Source organism: Notolepis coatsorum (genome assembly GCF_963971535.1).
Source record: "Notolepis coatsorum genome assembly, chromosome: 1".
NCBI lineage: Eukaryota > Metazoa > Chordata > Actinopteri > Aulopiformes > Paralepididae > Notolepis > Notolepis coatsorum.
The window spans coordinates 126323778-126351273 of record NC_140165.1 but is presented as its reverse complement, the minus strand read 5'-3'; the positions used below and the strand labels follow the sequence as shown (position 1 = coordinate 126351273).

Below are 27496 nucleotides of genomic sequence, written 5' to 3'. Positions count from 1 at the left end.
TTTTTCACCAAGTCGTCTTGGTCTAGCAAGAAGCCGTCTATATTAATTTTATATCATTATTGAGACACACCGTCTCTGAGTGCACTGAGTGAGATAATGCCAGGTTTGACGGTGTGAACGTGGAATTGGGACTTGAAGGGAACATCTATATCAGAGAATCATGCAAAGTGTACTATATGCACAAACAATGCCATTGACTTGTTTTCCCCCTGCAGCATACAGATATACCCTTGGGATAGGCAAATGCTACATGGGCCTTTAGGCTATTGGGTTACTCTACATTTACATTTACATTTAGTCATTTAGCTGACGCTTTTATCCAAAGCGACTTACAAGTTCTGTACGACTCTCCATCTGTTTTTGTGACCCTGCTAATTGTAAGCATTCCATTAATTTGACGATATCCTCTGGAGATTCGTTAAGGGCTTCCTTGACGTCATTGAGAAGTTGGACACTTCATTTATAAATAAAGAGTTATTGCGCTTTTTCTGGTGGGGCGTCACGATGCCCTCCAACGCAACCATCCCTCTGTCGTTTGATTTCGACCGTCCCTTGGATTTCTTTATCTTTATATTCCACATTCTGTTTGCCACTAGCGCGGTACTCCTCGCAGGCTCAGTGGTTATCGGTATATTCAGCACCAGATCTCTGCGAGTCCAGAACCGCTTTATATTCATGTTAAATACTAGCATAAGCGATACACTGACTGGTTTTTCCGTGTACTATCTCGGCCTCTTCGACGTCCAAGAGGGCTACCCTTCGAGGAATGGAACATATTATATTCTACCCTCATTTCTAGGGGTCAATGTGTTAACCTTTCTGTTTGCTCAGTTTGACCGTTACTTTGCCGTGTGTCATCCGTTCTTTTACAACCGTTTTGTCACAAGGTCCTTTGTCATTGGCACGTGTGCCTTTTGCTGGATTTATACGTATTCCATTTTAACGGTACAAAACATGGTGCCTATGTCTAAAGCCGCTCAAATCCACGCGTTTGGCGTGATGACTTTGCAGATTATAGTTATCACCAAAGTTGTGATGACCATTAAGTTATACATCATAGCCAGAAATCAGCTGGGGCGGGAGGCGCCCAGCACCGAGCGGGACAACAAGAAGGAGTCTCTACGCATCATAGTATTTGTGGTCATATTCTTCTTGGCGTTGTGGTGTCCATCTTTTGTCAATATCATTGTGAGGCAGTTGACTAGAAAAGGTCTGAGGTTTAGGAATGAAGCCACGAACTTGTTCGCCATCATGGCGCGGTTGAATGCACTGGTCACCCCGGTGCTCTACATCTGGGGCAGCCCGGCGCTGCGCGCGGCCGTATGGAGGACAGTGTGGCGAAGAGTGTGGCCCAAACGGAGTGGGAGGTAATGTTTGACACCTGAGTCAGTCAGCCATTATGTGTCGTCGGCTCTTCTGTTCACTTAAAATTAACATTTTGAAAATGTAAGCCTGTAAAATTGTATGTCTGTTTGCATTCTCTCTCTCTCTCTCTCTCTCTCTCTCTCTCTCTCTCTCTCTCTCTCTCTCTCTCTCTCTCTCTCTCTCTCTCTCTCTCTCTCTCTCTCTCTTTCTCTTTCTCTTTCTCTCTCTCCCTCTCTCTCTTAGAATATGGTTTAACCACGAAGAGATGACGAGTAAAGACACGGGAGGAATTCTGACCTTATAGAGAATGAGACAACCTGCGTGAACAAAACGCCATTGCGGACAGTTCGGACATAACAAGTGATGATGCATCCATCCATAATAGCTGCTGATAGATAGCCTTTTACTCAATATAAGAAACACGCTTTCAAATGTTGTCCAAAGACCCTCAACATGAAGCGTCGCTGTCCATGGCGCTGAAAAGTGAAAACACCACGCGTCTGAAATTGTAGCTGCAGCAGTGCCAAAAAAAAGAAAAAGAATATGCCCTGTATGTTGAGCATTTATACTGTCCAGAAAGACGTTGTAGGTTTGTCGTTTTATATTAAAGAGACCAAATTAATCTGTCTTCTATAACTCAGTATATAGAGTTGTATTGTCAGGGATTTACGTTTTGTTTGACTGTATGAGTATGACATGTTTGCAGAAGCATGCAGTCTATTTTCAATGTGGCCCCTTGGACCGAGGCCGCGTGCCTCACACGTGATCTGGCATCAGGCACGTGCCGTCGGACGGATGCGCCGTGGGTTTGCATCATGGTTTAAGTGCTTGTTATTACAACGAGCCACACTGGCAAGGAAAGTCAAATGGCCTTGATTTTAATTCTAAGGTAAAGACCTTCGAGTCATAACAGGCTAAATTGTTCGACATTGCCAAAATTAAATGTCTTTGTTGTAGGATATATTCTATTTTTCTGTCGCAGTAAAAAGCACAGTAGCTATTATAGTGATATCGGCATGTTTGGCAGGTTCGCCATGTCATGGTATTATTTAATTTAGCTATAACAGTGGGGATTGCTTTTATTTATCCTCGTGAATTAAGAGTTCCGATAGCCTATAAGGTAACTGAGTAAATTTCGCAGAGTAAATTTTACTCAAACTGAGTAAAATTGTACTCACTTGGACTCAGTTTGAGTAAAATTTACTCTGCGAAATTGACTGCATGGCATTGCCTTCAGGAAAGAAAACGAGTCTATAGTTCCTAATAATGTTCAATGTAGCCAACTTTATAACTTTAAACTGTTTTTTTTTATGTTTCTTTTCATTTTTGAATTAAAATTGCTCAGGCCTGAAACTTTTTTTTGAAGGAAGTGGATTTCGATTTTTGAACCAAGTGAAAAGACATTTTGAATAGGGAAAAAAAGTTTGCCAAGATATCTAACGCCACATTTTTATGCAACAGCCAGGTACATTTAGAATAGCACTTTTCTTTACTGTTAACTATTTATACGACTGGCCCCAGAGCGAGAAGTGTTGGAAATAACTTCCCACCACGTGCACCACCATATGAAATCCGCTCAATTTCCCGCCGTCAACTAACACGGATCAAATGTAGTAAATGTCTCAAATGTGCTAAATGACTAAATGTAAGTGATTCAAAAGCTACTATATTGTATTATGTATCCGCTAAAATAATAATATTAATAATAATAATAATAATAATAATAATAATAATAATAATAATAATAATAATAATAATAATAATAATAATAATAATAATAATAATAATAATAATAATAATAATAATAACTTTGTGTATTTCCCAGACAGTTATTATCCAGCTTGTATCTGAACATTCCTCCGGGAAACGGTCGTTCGGCGGCAGTATAGGCTAATGTCCCGACTTTATTCGCTAAAGATAATTATTTACTTGTATACATTTCGAAATTGCACCTCTTTTGTTGTGTTATGTGTATCGGCTATATAGATCAAGCAAACTGGACAATAGGCGCATATGTCTCTGGGAAACACAAAGTTACGTTTTTTTAAAGGTTTACGTTTCAAGCTGATCCAATGTTTTCTTTTGCTAAATATGCTAGTCTTCATCATAGTAAAGTGAACTTATATAACCAGGAGGTGGGGGTACATTTAACGTCACTTCTGGGGTCGCTTGTCATTGGCGGTGGCTTCTTTATAATAGGCCATGTGAGCTCTACAGAGCTATATCTTTTATTTCACGCGCTACACTCAAAACTTAAAGCAAAGCCATGCTCTCCTTTAACATAACGGACGCCCTTAACGACGTGTCTCTTGCGGTTGATTTTGACCAACCGGTGGACTATCTGATCTTTATTTTCCATTGTCTTTTCGCAACAACCGCAGTTCTTATAGCCGGCACTGTAGTCATTGGAATCTTAGCCACGAAAACCCTTCGCCATCAAAACAGGTTCATTTTTATGCTGAACACCAGTATTTGCGATACATTAATTGGATTTTCTGTGTATTATCTTGGCCTCTTCGATGTTTCCGAGGGATTCCCGTCGAGAAACGGAACTGGAAATGTTTTACCCTCACTTCTCGGGGTCAATATCATGACGTTTTTATTTGCGCAATTTGACAGGTATTTTGCGGTTTGTAATCCATATATTTACAGCCGCTTTATAACCAGACAAGTAGTGGTTGCCATAAATATTTACTGTTGGTTTCATGTCTATGTTCAATTAATCATTACAAATTATTTGCCACTTTCTAAAGCAATGCAAGTGTACGCGTTCAGCATTGTCAGTTTACAGATCATTGTGCTGACGAAAGTGGCAATGACGGTTAAACTGTACATCGTTGCCAGATATCAACTCGAACGAGACCCTCCCAGTGCTGATAAAGAAAACAAGAAAGAATCATTGAGGATTATAATATTTGTCGTTATAATCTTTTTGATATTGTGGTGCCCCTCGTTTGTAAATATTGTATTGAGGCTGGTGTTTAGACGAGGGCTGCAGTTTGAAAACGAGTCCACGAACCTGTTCGCCATCATGGCGCGTCTGAACGCCGTGTGCACGCCGTCTGTTTACGTGTGGGGCAGCCCGGCCCTGCGAGACGCCATGACGAGGACCGTGTGGGGCAGAGTGTGTCCAATGTGTCGGAAGAGGTAATATATATACTATATACACCTCACATTGGTGAGGGTTCATCATATCACATATATTTTGTGTAGCTCATGATATTGTTTCGTCAATATAGGCGGCAGCACGCACGCGCGCTGACAAACCAAATCGTTCAAATGATTCCACGCGATGTGCTGCTATTGTATCATGTGACGTGTTAATAGAAGAATCATCTCTGAATCCGAATGAATAACTGAATAACATCTCTTTTCATCTCAGTGTGGGATTGACTGTGTCGGTGAAACTCTGTGTGGAAACTGTCGGATTCGAGGACACAATCAACGTGCACTGCATTATTAAACCGACATACGGTTTAGCTGTCGTTGTGACTTTGCTGTGGACTCAGGGTAAATAATTGTGGCATATGATATGGATATGGTCGTTTTAACTGATCTGATAATAGCAATATATCGACCCGCCAGTGTTGTATGATGCAGCATGGCCTATAACCTGCATGGCCTGGCTATCCTCTTGCCCATTTTCGTTGAACGCCTGACATATAAAATTAATTTCTGTTAGTGGAAATCTCTCTCCCTTGTTATGTTCTTTGTCAAAACAAGTGGCCTGATTGTTCTAAAGCCTCTGGACATTTAACTTAGCCTATTCTTTTGACGCAACCTTTCACACAATATCCCAACCAACAAATTAATCAAATATGAAACGTTATTTAATTCATATGTAATTAAAAAAAAGACTTGGTCTTATATTTAGGCTATTTGATCAATTATATTTGTAAACACGACCAACTTGCATGCCTTGTGATGTCGAATCCAACATGTAAACATCGTCTTATATGACATGATGCACGTTTGGCGTCATGGGCATTTGCTTATAATGTCAACTATTTGGGGTTTTAAACCCGTCAGTAGCCACATATGTTTTATCGTTTTAATATTAGGCAATATTTGACGTAGCAATACGGCATATTGACATGACGTATAATACGTCAAATTAGGTATAAAACATGATGATGCTGAATCAAATGGGCATTGGTCTGAAATGTAATGTGACAGTTTGAGGCGATACCTCATGCGAATCATGTGGAATATTAAAGTATTGCATATTTACAAATAGTGTGTGTGTGTGTGTGTGTGTGTGTGTGTGTGTGTGTGTGTGTGTGTGTGTGTGTGTGTGTGTGTGTGGTGGTCATGTGGAAATAGCGGGGTGGAGGTGTTAATGTGTTATTGAAAACGTGGAGCCTGAATAATGTCTTTCGATGTAGACCTCTTGAACTCATTGTGCTCTTAATAAAAAATAGTCAAATCCATCGTTATCTTATATATGGGGACAATATATGATTAAACCTGAGACAATCTAATGACATTTTAGATCATTGAAGATATTTTTCCCAGATGGAAGTTGGAACAAAGGGAGTGAATATAATTTCTCTGTTATTCCAAGTGTATACTTTCACTTCTATCATGCCCTGTGCTAATTAAGAGTGCTTATATAGATCTCAGACATAAAATCCTTTCATTTAAAAATAACGTTGTACACCAATATTTTTTTTTTATCCACTTTTTCTCCTAATTTTTATATTTGTCTCCCATCCCAATTTCGTGTTGCCAATTCTCCCCTCCCCTGTCTTGACCGTTGCTAGACTATGCCCCCCACTGGTCGGTTGTGGGAGGATAGAAGCCTTGCATCACGTGTCGCATCTTTTCACCTGCCAGCGCAGACTCTTAGTGGCGAGGAGTAACGTGTGGGAGGCTCACGCTGCCCCCGATACTTCCTGTCTCTGCTGTGCAGGCGTCACCCAACCGACCTGTAGGAGTCACTGTCCACAACGTCCAATCCCCACCCATCGACTTTCCACCCGCTACCTCTGCCAATTGAGATAGTATACAACGGCCGGCCCAAGTCAAAGGCAATGCTGAGACTAGGATTCGATACCGGAGTCTCTTGCATTGGTGACAAGCGCAATCTCCGCTATACCACCCAGCCGCCTACACCAATATCTTTTGATTATATATTTCCAAATAATCGTTTGAATTGTTCAACATTGTAACATTGTAACTAGTTTCTGGCGCTGAACGCATGGCGGGCAATAACGAGTTAACTCGTTTCCGGCACATGTTGTGTTAATAGTCTTGTGTTTTCTATCTTGTGTTTTGAAGAGGGCAACAGTTTATAATGTATGTTTGTGTATGTAGTTTCATTTGTATATCCATTATGTTATAATGTACACACTTTGACTTAGCGCAACCCTGAAATGAACTCTTCAAATTCCATTTATTTTCTGCACTTTTTCCTAATTAATATTTAGACTTCCAATGCTATTGGATACACGTTGGAGTCAGGGCCATGCACAGTTATACACTTTATAGGGGGCAGAGAAAAGGGGACCCTATCTGTGCGCATGACTGAAATAATAGCTTTCAACCATTAAGGCAAAACATTAAAAATAATACACACCACTGTTAAGATAAAGTGCACACTATGCACTGTTAAGATAAAGTGTCTCCAAACACCATGAGTGGTGGTCACGTAGTCATTATGGTTTCAAAGGCATAGTGCTAATATGGCTCGATGTGTGTGTGTGTGTGTGTATATATAGTGCATAAACACTTTGTGCATGCAGTCCTGAGAATCATACAAAAAGCGGTTTAAAAAATCTTATTATGGATGCTTTCAAATACAACAAGGAGGATTTCCCTTGTTGTGTGGTTTGCTGACACACTGAGGTGATGGAGAGTTTGAAAACCTCTCAATTTTTGGGATTTTCTGAGATATGTTTGGGTGAATGAAAATATCAAGTATATATCCTGTGCAGGACTTGGTAACTCACATAACTTTCTGCTTTTATTAAAGATATAAGCTGGTAACCTGAGTTTAAGGCAAGAAAGAATTGGCAGCATGAAAATAGCTATAGCAGCTAAAAAGTATTTTCCTCCATCAAGTTTAGAATTCATTAAAAAGTGGAAAAAAGACAACCCTTTTTATCTAAGAAATGTTAACATTAACTGGTTAACCTGCACCCCCAAAATTGGCCATTTTAGTTTTAGTTTTTGAGGACCGCATTTTTTGCAAACGAAAACAACTTTATACTTAAAAGCACATGAGCCTGCATGGTCTCTTTTGAAAGGTGACATTCTGAAGTTTCTGATTCCAAGAAAATTCACTTTTAGTGCTAATTAAATAGAGTAACTTGAGGTCTGAACTTGAGTTGTAGAAAAACTTGTTACTCAAGTTTTTCTGTAGTAGTTAGTAGTCCAGAGGTAGTATTTCCCCAGAAGGGGGTATGGCTTACAAATCCATATGGACCCATAGCATGAAGCCTTATGTAGTACATGTCCAAACTTCATAAAGATACATTCAGAAATGAGTGATTATGAGTGATTTTGGTAAACTGTGTACAAAAGAAAAACTCAGTTTTCTCAACTTCAATTAATTCTGCTGTTTTTCTCGTCCTGTTTTTGCTCGTTAGTTTTTTTTGTTTTTTAGATTCATACATCCCCATGGGGTATCATTGGAAAGCCACACTCATTGGCTACAACCCTCCACAGGGAGATCGCCAAATGATTGACAGAACTAGAGCCCCAAGAGTCGGGAGTGGTATTTTGCGCAATACCGTGTACTTTGCACAAGCCTCAAATACCGGCATGTAACTCGAGAACCGCTCAACGGATTTTGTCGGATTCTGTCGCTATCGACAGGCAACAAATAAGCCTTCAATTCGATATATATATTGTATTACAAAATATGCACAACCGAGCCACTAGAGGTCGCCAAAGTGCCTTTGGGCAAATCGTCCTCAAAAGGGCTCACATGTGGGCCCTTGCAGCTTATTAAAGAAGTAATTTCATGGGCAAGGCCATTTTCAAAGGGATGACTTGACTCACTTAAGCCCTCTCGTCACTCTTAGGGCTAATTTGTGCACGCTCAAAAGAAAAGGGCACTTTAGCGTGATGTTTTTCAACCGTGGGGAAACCAGGGGTGCGGTCGCCCCCTCTGCCCCCCCCCCCTGAGTCCGCCAGTGAACCTATAGGGCGGCTATCGGCTTCGTCGGTATGGGCGGTGGCTTCTTCAGAGATTAGTATATAAAATAATTTAATTTCTGCACCCAGTATCAGTAATGTCTATAAACAATGCTCTCTGTTAATGCCACCGACACCCTCACCGGAGGTATACCTCTTTCGGTTGATTTTGACAAACCAGTGGATTATCTGATATTCATTTTCCAGCTTCTATTTGCCACAGCTACAGTTCTCGTAGCCGGAACTGTAGTCATAGGGATTTTGGCCACAAAAACTCTTCGCCTTCAAAACAGGTTCATTTTTATGCTGAACACCAGTATTTGCGATACATTAATTGGGTTTTCTGTGTATTACCTTGGTCTCTTCGATGTCTCTGAGGGATATCCGCCGAGAAACGGAACATATTATATTTTACCAGCACTTCTTGGGGTCAATATATTGACGTTTTTATTCGCACAATTTGACCGATATGTTGCCGTTTGCCACCCACTCACGTATAGCCGCTTTATAACCAGAGGGGTAGTGATTGGCATAAATATTTACTGTTGGTTTTATAATTATGCTCATTTACTCGCTAGGCTGTTGATGCCCGTTTCAAAAGCGATGCAGATGTACGCATTCAGCATAGTCTGTTTACAAGCCGTTGTGGTGACAAAAGTGGCCATGACAATTAAATTATATATCATTGCCAGATATCAGCTTGCACGAGACCCTCCCAGTGCTGAGAGAGAAATTAAGAAAGAATCCTTAAGAATTATAATCTTTGTTGTTATAAGCTTCTTGGTATTATGGTGCCCCTCCTTTGTCAATATTTTACTAAGTCTGGTTTTAAGACAAGGGGTCACATTTGAAAATGAATCCAAAAACATTTTCGCCATCATGGCACGTCTGAACTCCTTGTGCACGCCGTCTGTTTATGTGTGGGGCAGCCCGTCACTGCGAGAAGCCATGATGAGGACCGTGTGGGGCAGAGTGTGTCCAAAGTGTAAGAAAAGGTAAGGGTTTAATAATGTTGTTCTATCTCGTCCATGCTGATCGGTTAATGTCGGTCAGTCAATAGAATACGAGTAGGCTAATAAACTGAATGCCCCTTTCCCTCCATGTGCAGAGACGGCTCCTGTCGAGGAGAGGGAGATCGTAGATGACGTCATTGACTCATGGGAACACGAGGACACCATTAATTTGCAGCCAAGTAGGCCCAAGTAAAGGTGGAGGTTTCATTTATTGGGACGGATACGTTACAACACCCCACATGGCAAGTCATTTTAGCGTGACAGATTGCCAGAACAACATAGCTTTTTCAAGTACCCTGTAGCAATAACAGTTTATTATTGTTTTTAAAATGTAGCCCTGCATGCACTGGACAATCGTTGATTCTCTTAATGACAGTCTTAATTAATGCTTTATACCTTACAATACAAATTGGGAAATATCTATTTTATTTTCCTATACCTCACAGCTGATAAGATCGATATATATCTATACAACTTAAGTTGTTTGAATCATAATGAATTTCGATCGATATTTGGGCTATAAGGTAAAGGCCGGTTGTATATTTCTGCACAATCTATTGTTTTTGTTCATCGAATATGTTTCCGTCAATAAACAAATACTGTGCACGTTGCTAATGATTCAGTCAAGTGCATATATGATTTCCATACATTATATTGTAGCATAATTTTCAAAGACTGCTGTAACGGGAAGTATATACCATAATGTTTCACTTAAGGCTATTTTCATCAGTTCATATATTAATCGGTAATATATGTAATATGATAATATGTGAGTGAACAGTATGCGACCTGCATGAAGAGGGGAGGTTATGTTGCAATAGACGAGCTCTGAATACTGTTCAGCTGTTATTCCTTGAGCCATTCATATTCCTATAGTGTTAAGTATAGTGCATATTCAGCATTACAATTAGTTGGGCATGTCATGGTTATAGCGCTGGGAGGATATATATGCACATCGGAAGGCACGTATTCAGGAAGTCCGACTTTAGCAATAACCTCGTGCTTGGATGCATCGAATCCTCTCTTTGCTATCACACAATAACAAGGCATTTTATTTGCTTTCAACATCGACAGGTGCGTAGGAGAAGACATGGGCCATGGGCCGACAACAGTGGAACAAAGAACTCGCGTGCACAGTCTTTTTCACTTGAAGATGAAGATTATTGTACCGAAACGTTGTTATCAATATGTTTTAATTGCAAGTGGAGAAGACAGTGTAACAGTCAAACATATTATATAATATCCCCAATGAAAATTATTGGTTTCCAACCGCCAACGTCAGACCAAGGCCCTGTCCATGGTGCTGAATCTAGCAAGGTCTCTTTCCGACAGTTTGATGCCTTCGGATATAATATATAATATAACATATGCGCTTTCCTCAACATTAACATTGCAGGTGAATTCTAGAAATAAAAAGCGCCGTTTAGATATATGTTTATGTTATTCTCAAGAGCTCTCAATCCAAAAAATGCTATGGTCAATGTAACGGGATATTTTACATTTGACCATCTCTTCCTAGTAGGCCTAAATATAATGTATTCGCCCCGTTTGAGAGATATTTTGCCCTGTGCCGTGCATTACAGCTGCAATGTATGCGTGTATAATTGGTTACAACTCTGTGGCCAGTTAGTCATACAACACATGCGGCATGCATGTTCTAAAGCCGTATATTATATAGAATCAGTTTAGAAATCACAATTATCACGGAAGTACCGATGACTATTAAATTAATTCTTGTCGCCCGGTATTACCTCGAGCGAGACCCTCCAAGCCCAGAGAAAGAGAACAAGAGAGAGTCATTGTTTTGTATTGCGGCGGTCCCCAGCCTGGAACACGACTGTGAGAAGGTTACACGGGTCAGATTAAGAATGAAGCCACAAATTCAGCAGGCATTCTCATTTATTTCCATTGCTGATACACTAGATTATGTACTTTATTTTAGAATCGGAAGATGGCCTTCTCTAAGCGGTTTATCTCACGATCTCAGCTCGAGTCAACCTCTTAGCCAGTCTTTCCCTTCTCCCTCTACATTTTAAAATACATTTGAAACACTCACCACCACAACCAACGGCAATAACAACAGCCCGATAATAATAATAGCCCAATAATAATTATAATAACAATAATAACTATTATCATTATTATTATTACTACTACTAGGTAATCACTGTGAAATATAAAACTGCCTAAGCATCTACATTGAAGCTTGCAGACGTTTGCAAATAATCTAAATGCATAATTCAATTCCATCAAACACTAATCGTCTAATAAAATGTAAATGTAATTTTCTTTTCTTGATGGTATGGATAATCGTTAGTGCATTTCTCTAACAGGTATGGTTTACACATGTAACATTAGGCCTAATGTAGGCATATGGATTCAAATCAATAACATCCCTCATTATACAATTGTTTTTTTCAGTTAAAACGTGATAACGTTGATAAGAATTAATAATAAGAAGAGTTTATTATTTTTTCAATACATGTTGCCTTATTCTAAAAGAGTTAATGATTATTATGATGATTTGATCTATTAGCACGAGTGAGAATTGTGGAAATTAGTTTGTGGATGGGATATAGGGTCAAATTTGCCTGATAATCAGATTGAATTGTATAACAAAGTAATTTTATATACAGGGCTAGCAATTGCGGCGATACAATCTAATCCAGTAAATGAATCTGCCTTTTTGCAGGGTTGAGCTGAAGGAATTATTACTCTACAATCTTACTCATTCCACAACTGTTTTTTCTTTCTTCTTCAACCTGTTCTGTTCCAGATTTGCTCCAAAGATTAACAAAAAGTTGACAGGGGGAAAAAAATCAATATGGCCATTTACAACAAGGTACCTTGACCTCTCACCTCAATATATGGTTTGGGCTAATTGGAACCACAACAGTCACTCCTTTACAAACATATTTTCTTTATTTTCTAAGATGTGATTTCTGCATGTGTGATGTTGTGAGTATAGCCCTGTCAATTTGGTAACACCATTTTTTACTGACCTAATGATCTTGTGACATTTAGGTCATCACAGCCTCGTGGCACAAACTAGAGAGCTCATGGGCGGCACGGTGGTGTAGTGGTTAACACTGTCGCCTCACAGCAAGAAGGTCCAGGGTTCGATTCCTGCTTGGGGACCAGGTTTCCATGATGCCAGGTACCCAGGTGGGGTATCTCCCAGGAGTTTGCATGTTCTCCCCGTGCTCGCAAGGGTCCCCCCCCCCCCCCCCCCCACCCCCCGATAAGATAAGCCCAATGGAAAAACATGCACAACAGATCGCTAACGCTGTGGCGTCCTTGACGAAGACGGACAGGAGCACTTGGATTGGTCCCCGGGGCGCGGCTCACATTGACGCCCTATCTGCTCCCGGCTGCATGGGGGGAAGGATGACGGGATGGGTTAGGTGCAGAGACTCTATCGCATTGGCAACTGAGGAAAGACAATGCATGTGTGTGTGTGTATCCCGTGGGGCGGCGTGGCTCAGGGGTAGAGCGGGTTGTCCAATGATCCAAGGGTTGGTGGTTCGAATCCCGCTCAAGCCCATGTCCATCCCACTGCCGTTGTGTCCTTGGGCAAGACACTTAACCTACTTGCCTCGTATGAATGTGTATGCATGTGAATGAATGTTGGTGGTGGTCGGAGGGGCCGTAGGCGTCGATTATTCGCCACGCTTCCGTGAGTCTGCCTCAGGGCAGCTCTGGCTGCAATTGTAGCTTACCACCACCGGTATGACTGTGTATGAACGAATAATGGACTCTGTGAAGCGCTCTGGGTCAGTGAAGAGCGCTATATAAATCCAAGTCATTATTATTATTATTATCCCGGTGTGTGTGCCGCTCCAATTGCATGCAGATTAAAGACCCCCTAAAGAGGTCCTGCATTATTATTATTACTACAGAGAGTGGCCGGTTCAGCCGAACGCACAATTGGAGGTGGGCTTCCCACTCTCCAGGACGCCTGTATCAGTTCCGCAACCGTTTCCATTTCCGGGGTAGGCCTGATTGGCCGAGACGGCCACGTGACGCGCGTGGCACGCCCCCGTGGCAGCCCCAGCGGCAAGCGCGCTACTGCTGGAGTTCACTTCGCCTTTCACATCGCTGCCGTTGGCGAAAGCAGGATGAGAGAGCGTAGATTTCGCTGTGTATCATTTAATCATTTATCATTTAAAAGTACAGAATACTTTTATCCAAAATGCTTCTTACTGTTACACTGTTAGAGACTGTGCTAGGCAAATGAATGACTAATTCGGTCAGAAATAACGTAACTAATAACGTTAGTAAGCACTGCTTATATGCTTATTATGTCTGCGGGGTACAGTAAACGTTTCTCCCGGTACATTCTGAAGAGCACACCGCTGTATGTTGGAGAACCAGCGGTCTTCCGCTCCTCCTCACTTGAGTGAGAGCAAAGCCGTGCACAGCTCAGCCCTGTCCCTGTGTGAGACGCGAGCAGGAAGGAGGAGATGGGAGTCCTTCCAATCGGAATATGTTGTTTCTTTACACATATGTTGGATTATGAATATGTCTTTATAGCTACAAATGAATGACTAATTCGGTCAGAAAGCAGTAACACAACAGTTGCAATGTTGTGTTACTGCTTCTCGGCATAAGCCCCAATAAGACCGTCACCAGAGCTCAGCGATGCCGCTCGCGTGAGCATATTCTCCCCGCTGGTGATCGCAGCACGGAGGGTCGCGGACCAGCCTGGCAGCATAGCTATAAAGACATATTCATAATCCAACATATGTGTAAAGAAACAACATATTCCGATTGGAAGGACTCCCATCTCCTCCTTCCTGCTCGCGTCTCACACAGGGACAGGGCTGAGCTGTGCACGGCTTTGCTCTCACTCGAGTGAGGAGGAGCGGAAGACCGCTGGTTCTCCAACATACAGCGGTGTGCTCTTCAGAATGTACCGGGAGAAACGTTTACTGTACCCCGCAGACATAATAAGCATATAAGCAGTGCTTACTAACGTTATTAGTTACGTTATTTCTGACCGAATTAGTCATTCATTTGTCTAGCACAGTCTCTAACAGTGTAACAGTAAGAAGCATTTTGGATAAAAGTATTCTGTACTTCTGTATGACAACAATGTATGCCTTTCAAATGTTAAATGATAAATGATTAAATGATACACAGCGAAATCTACGCTCTCTCATCCTGCTTTCGCCAACGGCAGCGATGTGAAAGGCGAAGTGAACTCCAGCAGTAGCGCGCTTGCCGCTGGGGCTGCCGCGGGGGCGTGTCACGTGGCCGTCTCGGCCAATCAGGCCTACCCCGGAAATGGAAACGGTTGCGGAACTGATACAGGCCTCCAGCACATCTATAACAAGCGTTGCAGGGCCAAGGCTAAGAGAATAATCAAAGAATCTAGTCACCCAAACAACTGCCTCTTTGAACTGCTGTGGTCAGGCAAGTGTTACCGGAGTCTCATGGCCAGTACAGAGACTCAGAAGGAGCTTCTATCCAGGCCATCAGGATGCTCAATGACAATGGGTCTCATTCTCCAACGGATTTACGACATGAAATTTGCTCTCAGGCCGATTTGAGACATATTAGGGCCGGTTGTGGGATTCCCTAACCATCCCTAAGATTGGATTTGGCCATGGCTGAGAGCAGGATTTACGAGTACTGAGGAGCACACTTAACTTGACAGATTGTGTGCTCCGTGTTCTTAACTCATTCAGCCCCAATCACGAGTAAAGTCGGGTTAACTCGCCAACCGTTCAGCGCCAATCACGAGTATAGTCGGTTTTTGTTCATTTTTTCTTTTATTAGCTATATCCATTAATTTTTCATCCATCCAGCCTGATGTTATCATTGGGAATGGGTCCGAGCTCGCAAAAGGGCAAATACCGCCGCCTATGCCTTCCAGCCGGTATTGCACTCCATTAGAAATGGTGTAGTTTCTTTTCTGGGCCGATCTGAGCCGTGCGGGCAGGCTTTAAATACTCCAGCAGGACTAGCGTTTACAACGTTACATCTGCGAGGCTGCTCCCCCCCCCCCTTCATATGCAATGCCGGGCAATGTGGGACGGACCTCCACAAGCAGTATTTGGAATGGCGATCAGATAATTGGATTATTTCTTTTGCATTACATCAGAGACCGGACTCTATATATAAACTCTTGCGTTGATCTGATATTTCTTTCTACCGTGATCGAAGCTGTCGGTGTGTGTGTGTGTGTGTGGCTTTTCACCATTGGCTGCGGTGGGGGTGGGGGAGCGCCGCGCTATGAGGGCCATTTCATGTATGCACGAGGAAGGATAATAATGATAATCTAGCGTTGATTTCAGGAAGATTCGATAATCAGGCGAAAAATGACAACATGTTTAGTGTATTCCACTAAAACGCTATTATCGCGTCTTTTCCTGGGATTACTAAGAATCACCAAAACTATACAGCGATGGCGCTGAATGAGTTAATGGCTTTATTTGGGAGGAATCATAGTGATTCCTTCATGTCAACCCTACATGCCTCCTTGGAATTAATTAATCAATCATAATTAAATTAATTAATTATACATTTGAAAGAATGCAGGTCAACATGCAATATATCCCATTGATTGGTATACAATGGGACATACCTTTGTTTGATATAGCTATAAACCTGCATTCCTTCGAATATATCATTAATCAATTAAACTGATATTGAAATACACTATGTAGCCTACTACACCAACACTGAAATTACAGTGGATAAATAAATAAGAACTAAAGCTAATCGCGTGGAAATAGACTGCATTAATATTCCATAAGTCTTGTTGTGTGCGCCACACACATGCACACAGTATAGCCTACGTGTCTAATGAATGAACAGTAGGCTTATATTATTCTAATTACTTGTTTCATTAGGATTTAGTAGATACTATATGCTCTGCCCTACATACAGTAAGTACAGTACACATATTAAGGCCGCCAGAGTTGGGCGTGCCATGAGCGGACTGCATGGTGGACTGTACTACGGTCTACGGGGCGGGCAGCGCAGTATCTTTAGTGCTCTCCTAATAAAACAAGTCATTAGAATAATATAAGCCTATACTGCGTTCATTCATTACGCACGTAGACTATACAGTACTGCGCATGTGTGTGCTCGCGCGTGCTGCGGCAGGTGCACCACGAGCTGTACTATATATGACAATACATTAATCTAATCTCATTTTGATCTGCCGCAGAGCGCTTCCGCCACCATTTTCACACGGCTGCGTCCTTAGTTGCATTTAATGAGCTGGACAGGTGTGTCTAAACCGTCGACTTTCCTCGATTTCATTTGCACACGGCACAGAGCCTGCCTTATAAGGAGCTCTGGAGGCGTTGTTTTGTATGCAAATGACCTGAATGGGGACGTGCGTTTGTGTTTCAGACTGCTGACATTCTTCAACGCAGATATCACAGCTGATAGTTTGAGCCACTTAATAACCTGTTAAGCCGTAAGGTCCCCCAATTGGGGGACCCTGCTTTTCTTTATCATAAATCGATCAATAGAGACCGTATTAGATCCCCAACTATCATATCATGGAGGATCATAGGAAAGCCACACTCATTGGCTACAACCCTGTCCAAAGATTTTCGAGATCGCCAAATGATTGACGGAGCTAGAGCCCCCGGAGGTCGGGGGTGGTAATGTGTACTTTGGCGCACGCCTCACATATCGGCATGTAACTCGAGAACCGCTGAATGGATTTTGTCACCTGAAAGGGCAATTGACAGGCAGAAATGGTTAAAAACCTCTATACATTACAATCTATAGGCATGGGTGACTTTTGACTGCACAGTGCACCACATTACCTAACTGAGAGTATATAGGGGCATATCTTATTTGTGACAATTTGCAGAAGGTGGCTTAAAAGGTTTATCTTTCTTAAACATACAAGAAAATACATAATATAAATTTCTTCAGATACTGACCAACCTGATCTTGAAAGATAAGATACCACAAATATTTTACTGATGCACACCAAAATAACTATCAAAAACATTCAAATCACTTAAGAAAAACGTTAAGACAGTATTTGACTTAGGCTGGAGACATTTTGGAAGATTTCTTAAACCAAGTGTTAAAACATCATCAGATGCACAGTCACAGCCAACCTTTCAAGAGGGTACTCTTAAGAACATCACTGAGACCAACTCTGATACAGGAATTTTAAATTCTTCTTAAATTGTATGGGCTTATTGGGCTTCAACCTACCACATTCCAGAAATATTGTAGTGTATAGTACACTCAGTCATATCAGCAGCATCTCTTTAAATTACTAAGTTACCAAGGAGGCAGGAGGCAGCTGGAATGAGAACGATCCATGTCCTGCCGCTCGTCTCGGGACATCTGTATTCTGAATATGATCCATGTCCTGCCGCTCGCCTCGGGACATCTGTATTCTGAATATGATCCATGTCCTGCCGCTCGTCTCGGGACATCTGTATTCCTAATATGATCCATGTCCTGCCGCTCGTCTCGGGACATCTGTATTCCTAATATGATCCATGTCCTGCCGCTCGTCTCGGGACATCTGTATTCCTAATATGATCCATGTCCTGCCGCTCGTCTCGGGACATCTGTATTCTGAATATGATCCATGTCCTGCCGCTCGTCTCGGGACATCTGTATTCTGAATATGATCCATGTCCTGCCGCTCGTCTCGGGACATCTGTATTCTGAATATGATCCATGTCCTGCCGCTCGTCTCTGGACATCTGTATTCTGAATATGATCCATGTCCTGCCGCTCGTCTCGGGACATCTGTATGCTCATATCAAAAGCTTGCAACGCCGGGGACGGGACAGAAAAATGATGCATTCTGACGAGTGATGCTTCAGCTTTGACTATGTCACAAGTGTCCATAATTAGCACGATGACTTGATGACACCCAACTGTGTACCAGCGTATAACTTTCCAGAGTGAGTTCTTCTCAGAGACTTCCACGTCAATAGTCTTTTTTGCGCGCGTTAGATGAATTGATTGACTTCAGCAAGAGAACGTGAGAGTTAGTGACCGTGTTTTCTTCGGAGGTAGTCCATCAGCGGCAGCCGTCCAAAGAAGCCGGGGGCCAGACAGTGGAACAATTAGGCCCTAGCAAAGAGTCCAATTCAGTAGTGTTGAAGTGTATCTCTCCTCGGCATGTGTGTGTGTGTGTGTTTTGTAAAAGTATTCTAAGCATGAGCATTATTAAAAAGGTGAACTATACTGTATCATTTTGGGAGAGAAATGTAAAACTTGTGTACACTGACGGGGCCTGCGATTCATTTAGCAATATATTATGTATATAAATAAATGTATATAATTTTAATATTTGCTATATAAATAAGTATCTATGTTTTCATTAGATTCACACAACATAAAAAAAAATTTGTTTTGATTTATAATGACATGAGACAGAACAGTTCTAAGAATTGCACATAGCCCATTAACCTACTGGAAATGTTATGTAAAATAACTGCAGGCCCTGCCATTGTAAACGACAACTCAGAGAAACTCGCTAGGGAGCTTTCTACCTTCAAATAATGTTCCAGGGTATAATTACCCCTCTGAGGACAGCTTGTTGACACCACATTTAGTATAAAATAAACAAGTTTTGGTCTAAGAGACCTTGATAAGACTGTACACCGAAACATCACGTTTTCTTAGAGGTCCCCTCCACTCAAAAACATGTTTTTTTACAGTTAACTATTAGAGGCATGACTTTGACTATCCAGATCGTTATTTGTGCAGAACTTGTCACCAGAGCGCCCTTTCCACATTCTTCCACTGGAGCTGCCTGTGTGACGCAACAAATCCTGCGAACCTATCATGGTCGCTATTGCGTTTCCGGGTTCCCGTGATTGGCCACTGACGCACACGCGTCGCACGCGTACGCCCCCCTCGCTATGAGTGAACAGCGGAACGACTGCCGTCTTGTTGACAGAGCTCTCATATTTGCGAATGCATAAACAATATCTTAAATTATGGCTATGTGTCTAATATGGCAGTCGCTTATCAATGACTTGTTTGCAGTCAACAACCATTAAGCCGTGTTGGGCAAGTTACTCAGGAAGTATAGGAGTTGCGGAAAGCAGGATGAGAGAGCGTAGATTTCAGTGTGTATCATTTAATCATTTAACATTTGAAAGGCATACACATATTGGGGGATATCTTCGATGACTAGGTCTCCGCAGTCTTCGAGATATATCCAACAAATTTGACCTCACCAGTTCCACTTTTTTCTTCTATTTACAAATAAGAGCAGCTTTGAAGGCTCACGGAGTCCCATTAGATGTTCCACTTGAGCACCACAGGTTTCACAAATTCTTTTATGACAATGGAGACGTCGAGAGGCTTCGTCTCTGACATGGGGTTGGGGGGGAAGAGCCAGCCCGAGCCCATGTATTGTATTTATTATTTTTATGTGATTTAGTCTACTTTCATTCTGATTTAATTACTGGACTGTCATTATTGTTATTATTATTTCTGTTATTGTCCTGTGATTCATAAAAAACAATCCGTAAAAATTAACCGACAATCCGTTTCGACAATGTTGACTGCAAACAAGTCATTGATAAGCGACGGCCATATTAGACACATAGCCATAATTTAAGATATAGTGTATGCATTCGCAAATATGAGAGCTCTGTCAACAAGACGGCAGTCGTTCCGCTGTTCACGCATAGCGAGGGGGGCGTACAGTGTGCGTCAGTGGCCAATCACGGGAACCCGGAAACGCAACTGCGTTGTAGAAAGCATAGACGCCAGCTGGCCACACAGTCATCCAGGAAATGCTAACTGCTAACCTAAAATGCTAACATGAAACTCGTATTATAAATTGATGCATCTAATTTAATAATCTCTTAGTTGTTGAAGAGTTGCGTTTGTGTGAAACATATTTTTGGCAAAAGGTGGAAAAGATAAAGTTAGCCATCTTAGGAGAAGATGTGAGGAGGGGTGGGGCATTCATATATCTTTGTGTCCAAAAAGAGGGCAAAGGTCATTTTCAGTAGTTTATTCAACATCTTTGGTGGAAAGACCATACCAAAGAAATTGTTATCCAATATACAACACCCTTAAAGTGTTAAAAACGCATAGGGCATCCTTAACTCAATTGCCACCAACGATTTAATACGCGTTAGCCCGCCAATCGTTGAACGCTAACCACATGTATATATACGTTATTGGATCGTTATTTCTTTTATTCGATATTTCCATTCATAATCACTGGGGATGGGTCTGAGATAGCAAAAGTCCAATACCGCCGCCTAATGCCTTGCGGGCGCTATTGCACTCTATTTGAAACGATGTGGCTTGGTGTCTGGGCCGAGCTGCGGCCAGCGGGCGGGGTCTAACTACTCGGGCAAGGAAAGCGCTTATAACGGATGCATCGACGAGGGTCGGGCCCCCCCGTTCATGTTCAGTGCTGGATTACGTTGGCACCTCAATGGACATCAGTACTTGGAATGGCGATCAGATAATTGGAATATTCTTTTCGGGACAGATCCTGGTCAAGGTAAGGACTATATTGTATCAATATTGCGTTGATCGAAAAATTCCTTCATGCTGATCAGGGCGTGTGTGTGTGGCGTGTTCCGTTGGTTGCGATCAAAGCACGGAGGGCCCCCCCCCCCTTCATGCATCCATGATGAAACATAATACCGATAATCTAAATTTGATTTGAGAACAGTAGCTAGTCCAGGGAAGAAACGATAACGTTTTTACTAGAATACACGTTGCCGGCCATTTTGGAAATTACACCAGACCGCCCTCATATTCAACATGGTATAAAACGGGAATGTATGAATGAAAGAATCATCTGTTTTTTGCATCTTGACCGGAAGAAACTCAATGACAATCGACTATATTATTAGATCCATAGCTATAATATATAATATAGCTTTAGGCCTGCAAACACGTATCCCCATGTTAAAAGGTGATGGCATTTCAACGGTAAGATAAACAGCGACCCCTGGCGCTGAATGAGTTAACCAATAAATACATATATTTTTGATACTACTAGATAATGTCGCGCTTCCTCCCATAGATATATAACACTAGATGGCTTACCCGCGCTGCTGGCCAACGGAGACCGACGTTGCCACATGGCGGCCATCTTGCAAGGGTGGAGCACGCCCACTCATAACATGCATGTCTATGTCTATGGTGCATGTACTATTGAAATAACCATAGTTTGCTCAATTTTCAACCGTTTGGTTTGTTAGAAAAACGTCAGAGATCATACGGCATACTTAAAATGGACTTTGATATGAAAAAGAAAATAATTATAAAAAAAGATTTCCAAGCAAGAATCATAGCCACGTTAATAACGTTTGTAATAAACCAAACCATTTGTAAATCCGTCAAGATTTCAGTGAGTTAAGAGTATTTTTGTTTGTGCAGATCATCACCTTAAAGCAGTAGTCCACCCTCGCAAGATGGCCACCGGTGAAGTACGCGGGAGGCCTGTAGCTGTTCCGCAACCGTTCCTACTTCCGGGGTAGGCCCGCCTGATTGGCCCCGACAGGCACGTGACCCGCCGCGGCCACGCCCCGCGGCAGCCCCAGGAGCAAGCGCGCTACTGCTGGAGTTCGCTTCGCCTTTCACATCGCTGCCGTTGGCGAAAGCAGGCAAATTAATGACTAATTTGGTCAGAAATAACGTAACTAATAACGTTAGTAAGCACTAACGTTATTAACGCTTATTATGTCTGCGGGGTACAGTAAACGTTTCTCCCGGTACATTCTGAAGAGCACACCGCTGTATGTTGGAGAACCAGCGGTACATTCTGAAGAGCACACCGCTGTATGTTGGAGAACCAGCAGTACATTCTGAAGAGCACACCGCTGTATGTTGGAGAACCAGCGGTACATTCTGAAGAGCACACCGCTGTATGTTGGAGAACCAGCGGTACATTCTGAAGAGCACACCGCTGTATGTTGGAGAACCAGCGGTACATTCTGAAGAGCACACCGCTGTATGTTGGAGAACCAGCGGTACATTCTGAAGAGCACACCGCTGTATGTTGGAGAACCAGCGGTCTTCCTCACTCGAGTGAGACTAAAGCCGTGCACAGCTCAGCCCTGTGAGACGCTTATGTCTGCGGGGTACAGTAAACGTTTCTCCCGGTACATTCTGAAGAGCACACCGCTGTATGTTGGAGAACCAGCGGTCTTCCTCACTCGAGTGAGACTAAAGCCGTGCACTGCACAGTCTCTAACAGTGTAACAGTAAGAAGCATTTTGGATAAAAGTATTCTGTACTTCTGTATGACAACAATGTATGCCTTTCAAATGTTAAATGATTAAATGATACACAGCGAAATCTACGCTCTCGCCTCTCATCCTGCTTTCGCCAACGGCAGCGATGTGAAAGGCGAAGCGAACTCCAGCAGTAGCGCGCTTGCTCCTGGGGCTGCCGCGGGGGGCGTGGCCGCGGCGGGTCACGTGCCTGTCGGGGCCAATCAGGCCTACCCCGGAAGTAGGAACGGTTGCGGAACAGCTACAGGCACGCGGGAGACTCCGCCTTGAGCCATCTAGTGTTATATATCTATGCTTCCTCCCCTCCTCTACGATATCCTACATTCAAGGCAGCACCTCCACTCTTGTTGTTGGAGCACGGACTTCTCTTCTACTAACTAAACTATACCATCCAATATTTAGCCGTTCTTAGTAGAACATTTCTCTCCCACAAAGACATGGTGCACCTTTATGCCAGGATGCCATGTGAGGCAGCGTGTTTACAGCCTATAGGATATGAATGTATGGACATGAATAGAACGTCTGGTAAGGATGTCAGTTCAGGTGTGTGTGTGTGTGTATGTGTTGGGTGTATGTGTGTGTGTATGTGTGTGTGTGCGTGTTGGCTCTACCACAATGTCCATGGGGGTTGTTTGAGGGGGTAGGAGGCCAGAGAGGAAACATTGACAGGGATGGAGATAACTGCCCATGGCAAGGCTTGTCTTTGGAGGGACCTTCTGATCATCAGCCTAGACAAGCAAAGGAACATTTTATACACATTTTACAAATACAGAATGTTTATAGTCAGATAATACTCATAATGAATGTGTGTGTGTGTATATGTGATGTGCTCTATCTAGGAATGGGAATACCGGTTATTTGGCTTTTTTGTGTGCCAATTATAGCCAATGCTGAGCAAAATCTGGTCAACACAGCCAGGTTTCTGTTTTTTACTCATAGTAGTATATATATATTCACATTCTAATTATTTATTGCCCATATTTATTGTAACGTATAACATAACTTGTATGGTGACTATCCAAACATACTGCAGTCACCGAGAGACTAACACAGGGAAATAATGGTACCTGCCAGACGCGCCGCTCGCCACATAACCACGGATCCAGGATACTGTGTTTGGTTAGTTTATTGTAGTTAAAACAGTTCATATAGTATCATAAAATAGAATGAGTCACGGTTTGATTCATCATAGTGTAGCGTACGTGCGGTCAGCAAAGTGTGACTTCCCCGTTCACCCCCTCATTGTTACTGTTCCCGAAACCCACAGGTGAACAGCTGACTTTACTACTACGACACCACGTGACCCATTTGTGAATGACGTGATCAATGACGTGACCCTAACAACCCGAATTGTGTATACCTGTCACCAACATAACTGATATGGCATATTCTTATATTCAGCGTTAATTATATTGTTTATACAGTTTATTTAATTTATCTATATCTACAGTCAGATCTAATTGTATTGCCTATATTCATGTCTCTCTACCATTACCATGCCCATACCTGTACCCCCCGCCCCTATCTCTCTTCATTCATCACGTTAAATCATGGGAACAGCGGTGTCTGAACTCACATTCTCAGACACAACCGGCCAGACTTATTAGGCCTACTCACTCACTCATCACTGTAGCTTTCTTTATCCATGTGACTTGGAAAGGTTGACACATGTCAGAGACTGTACCGAAAGCATAATGATGATAGATGAATATTATTCCCATTGATTATACCGGAGCAAAAACATGCCTGTTGAACAGAATGATAACCACTACATAAAGTGCAAGCCAACATCGGGTAGCCTACCTGAGTAATTACACGTGCCATGCTTTCCACAAACAGATTTGTGAACAGGTTAGTTTCTAACAATCCAACAAATAAAATATTGGAATGATTTGATCATGTCATTTAAAAAAGAAAATTACTATACAATTGTTTCATAGTTACTGGGTTTAGTGTACGCATCTCACTGCAGTTGATGCAGATATCAAATGGAAATAGTGTGCAATCCCAACATCACAGGGCCTCGCCCTGGCTGCTGGACAATAGAGTTGCAACAACTAATCGACTAATCGACAACTAATCGATTATGAAAATTGTTGGCAACTATTTAAAAATGGTAAAATGGTAAATTTGCATTTATATAGCGATTTTATCCAAAGCGCTTTACAATTTGTTCCTCGCATTTTTACCCATTCACTCACACATTCACACACCGATGGTGGAAGCAACCATGCAACCTGCTCATCAAGAGCAGTTAGTTAGGGGTTAAGTAAGTGTCTTGCTCACGGACACTTTGACACGCTGCCCGGGAGGAGTAGGAATTGAACCGGGAACCTCCGGATTACCAGACGACTGCTCTACCTCCCAAGCCACTGTCACTAACTATTTGTTGACAATTTGTAAGTCACTTTGGATAAAAGCGTCAGCTAAATGACTGCATATAAACAATGGCATAGTTGCATATATAAGTGATGCTATTTTGTAAAAATTTCACTTTTTTGGGCATATTTGACAAAGCAGTGACTACGTTTTCATAATCCATCATCTACAATCGAGTCATCGCTAGTAAATAGAATTGGTAACCAGTGTTGTAGTGACATCTTTGTGGGGGAGTGCAGCACTGTCTATGATTGAGCACTGCAGCTTCAGGCACAAGTTGTTCACGTTCAGTAACATTTTTGTTAGGAGTAGGAGGCGTAGCTCAAGCATAATGGTTGTTGGAAAGCTAAGTCAAGTGTTCCCTTGGGAAAATCCATGTGTAATAACAGCATGGGGAGGGAGGTACAGGTAGAATCGGTAATAGTAGGTAGGTAATTCTACTCTATTTGTTCCAATATTGTATAAAACTTAAGAATGTGTCTGGGCGAGTCAGTGTGGCTGAAAGCGATAGACCAAGTCTGTACTTTCATAAAACAGAAAGCATCTGCTGATAGATATACCAGGTCTGTAGTCAGAGGGGACTGTGTAGTCCCAAACAGGAGGTCTGCTTTTAGTCAGACAGCCTTTTCCGTGAGAGCAGCCCACACCTGGAACAGTCTGCCAACACGGCTCAGGGAGTATCAAAGTTACATCTCATTTAAAACTAACTTAAAATCATGGTTGAGAGATGGTCAAGTGTGCGACCATTTTAACTGAGGGGTTGTATTTTAATGTATTTATTTGTATGTATTTTAGTGTATTGTAACCTATATTGATTCCTACTGTGTTTTAATTATTGTACTATGTTTTAATTATTGTTGTGCTCATGTCACCTGCCCCAGAGACTACAGTTGAAAATTAGCCAACTTGGCTAAACTGGCATATTTACAGTCAAATGTTCCTAAATATGCACCGTCTCTGTATTTTAAACCAATAAATACAAAAATACAAATACAAGTCACATTATATCTCACCCATCTCGTCCCAGCAGGAAGAGTGCAGGTATGCTTGGTTTCGCTGTGCTGCCATCAGTGATCATGTCCAGAAATTGACTATCATTATCCACTGCATCATCAGCAATTAGTACAGCTTTTCCTCCCGCCTCTTCCACAAGTCGAGCCTTGTGGACAAAGGAACAGCCCCTGCAACGTACATAGACAGAAAACAAACACGGTGATCAAGATCAAGACGGCAGCTCGGCACTTTGAGAACATGAATCCACAACAGAACCCAATAATTTGTAAGCCTAATCTCTTCCATGGCTGAAATTTGGTTTCCCAATGCAAGGAACACAAGTTCAAATCCATGTGGGCTGCACTCACACAAGGGCATATATACGTCCTCTACAGACAGATAGGAGACAAGATAAACACCACTACCCTCTTTCCAGCAGGATAATTTGTCCCTGAATGAGTTCTCTGTTCCTCAGTTCTGAGCAGCCATCCGCTGGCTCCGCTGGCACCAGCAGGATCTCATCATATGACGAAGTCTGAGGAGCAGAGAGGAGGAAGCGGACAGATATGCAGGGACGGGTGGCAGGCGGAAGAGGAGGACAGCAGGAGATCATCAAGGCGAAGAGACAGAATGGGGTGATAGGGGTGGCCGGGTAATGGGGGACAGATAATGGAGATGTTGGACACTAGTAGATCCTTTGGTGAGCAAATAAATTATGGGAAGGTACAAGGGGAAAATAAGTCTACGTACAAAGTCTCCTCCAAAGTCTTTGGCTGGGGCTGCACTGAAGATGTACCCTATGTCCTCAGGACTGATGACTCGGAAATACAGCAATTCATTGACCCCAATACCTGGACCAGGAGTTTGAATGAAAGAGGTCAAAGAACACAGCATAGTTACCCTTTGACTAAGAAGTCAGAGATCACTGCACGTTTGAACAGCAATTGGGCAAAGTGACATGTCATGGGATCAATTGTTAATCAAAATTAAAATTTTTCAGACAACGGATACGTTTTTCATTCAGAAAAAATTACAAGTGACAAACCATGAGAAGTACAACGAAACGTGCCAGTGATGCACCACTTTTGTTATCATTAGCTGTTCAAGGTGAGTTACCTATGCTAAACCTGTTAGCCAGCTCAGGCAGAACAACTCGCCTCGTCTCACCTGTCATGCAGCTAATGTGCACGAAAACAATCCAAATACATATGATCCATGGTGTTGTCCGATTAATCTCGGCCATTTTCCAGGCATTTGCGAGGCTCAATCATACAAAGACATGTCTCACTACCGTTCTTCTTCTTCGTTGGAGTTTAATGGCAGTATTCTTTATGTTGCATTACTGCCATCTTCTGGAGCTAGTTAGCTACTTCTTCTTCTTCTTCT

The 27496-nt window shown here is 42.2% G+C and overlaps 4 protein-coding genes across 4 annotated transcripts; 3 read left to right on the top strand and 1 right to left on the bottom strand.

Annotated features, from left to right (window-relative positions):
• Positions 1-504: 504 nt before the first annotated feature.
• LOC311234058 (uncharacterized protein) lies at positions 505-1371 on the top strand (the record flags this gene model as incomplete). The annotated part of the gene is made up of 1 exon (XM_084321151.1): positions 505-1371. The coding sequence occupies one exon, from the start codon at positions 505-507 to the stop codon at positions 1369-1371; it is 867 nt and encodes a 288-aa protein (XP_084177277.1).
• Positions 1372-3631: 2260 nt separating this feature from the next.
• LOC311244305 (uncharacterized protein) lies at positions 3632-4516 on the top strand (the record flags this gene model as incomplete). The annotated part of the gene is made up of 1 exon (XM_084333754.1): positions 3632-4516. The coding sequence occupies one exon, from the start codon at positions 3632-3634 to the stop codon at positions 4514-4516; it is 885 nt and encodes a 294-aa protein (XP_084189880.1).
• A 4100-nt stretch (positions 4517-8616) lies between these two features.
• On the top strand, positions 8617-9504 carry LOC311234096 (uncharacterized protein; the record flags this gene model as incomplete). The annotated part of the gene is made up of 1 exon (XM_084321209.1): positions 8617-9504. The coding sequence occupies one exon, from the start codon at positions 8617-8619 to the stop codon at positions 9502-9504; it is 888 nt and encodes a 295-aa protein (XP_084177335.1).
• A 7941-nt stretch (positions 9505-17445) lies between these two features.
• On the bottom strand, positions 17446-27390 carry LOC311237998 (protease-associated domain-containing protein 1-like). The gene is made up of 6 exons (XM_084325968.1): positions 27278-27390; positions 26861-26961; positions 26536-26645; positions 26131-26298; positions 23350-23466; positions 17446-18590 (listed from the first exon to the last, which is right to left on the bottom strand). Exons 1-6 carry the CDS (start codon positions 27351-27353, stop codon positions 18584-18586), a joined length of 579 nt encoding a protein of 192 aa, XP_084182094.1. The 5' UTR covers positions 27354-27390; the 3' UTR covers positions 17446-18583.
• Positions 27391-27496: the final 106 nt, after the last annotated feature.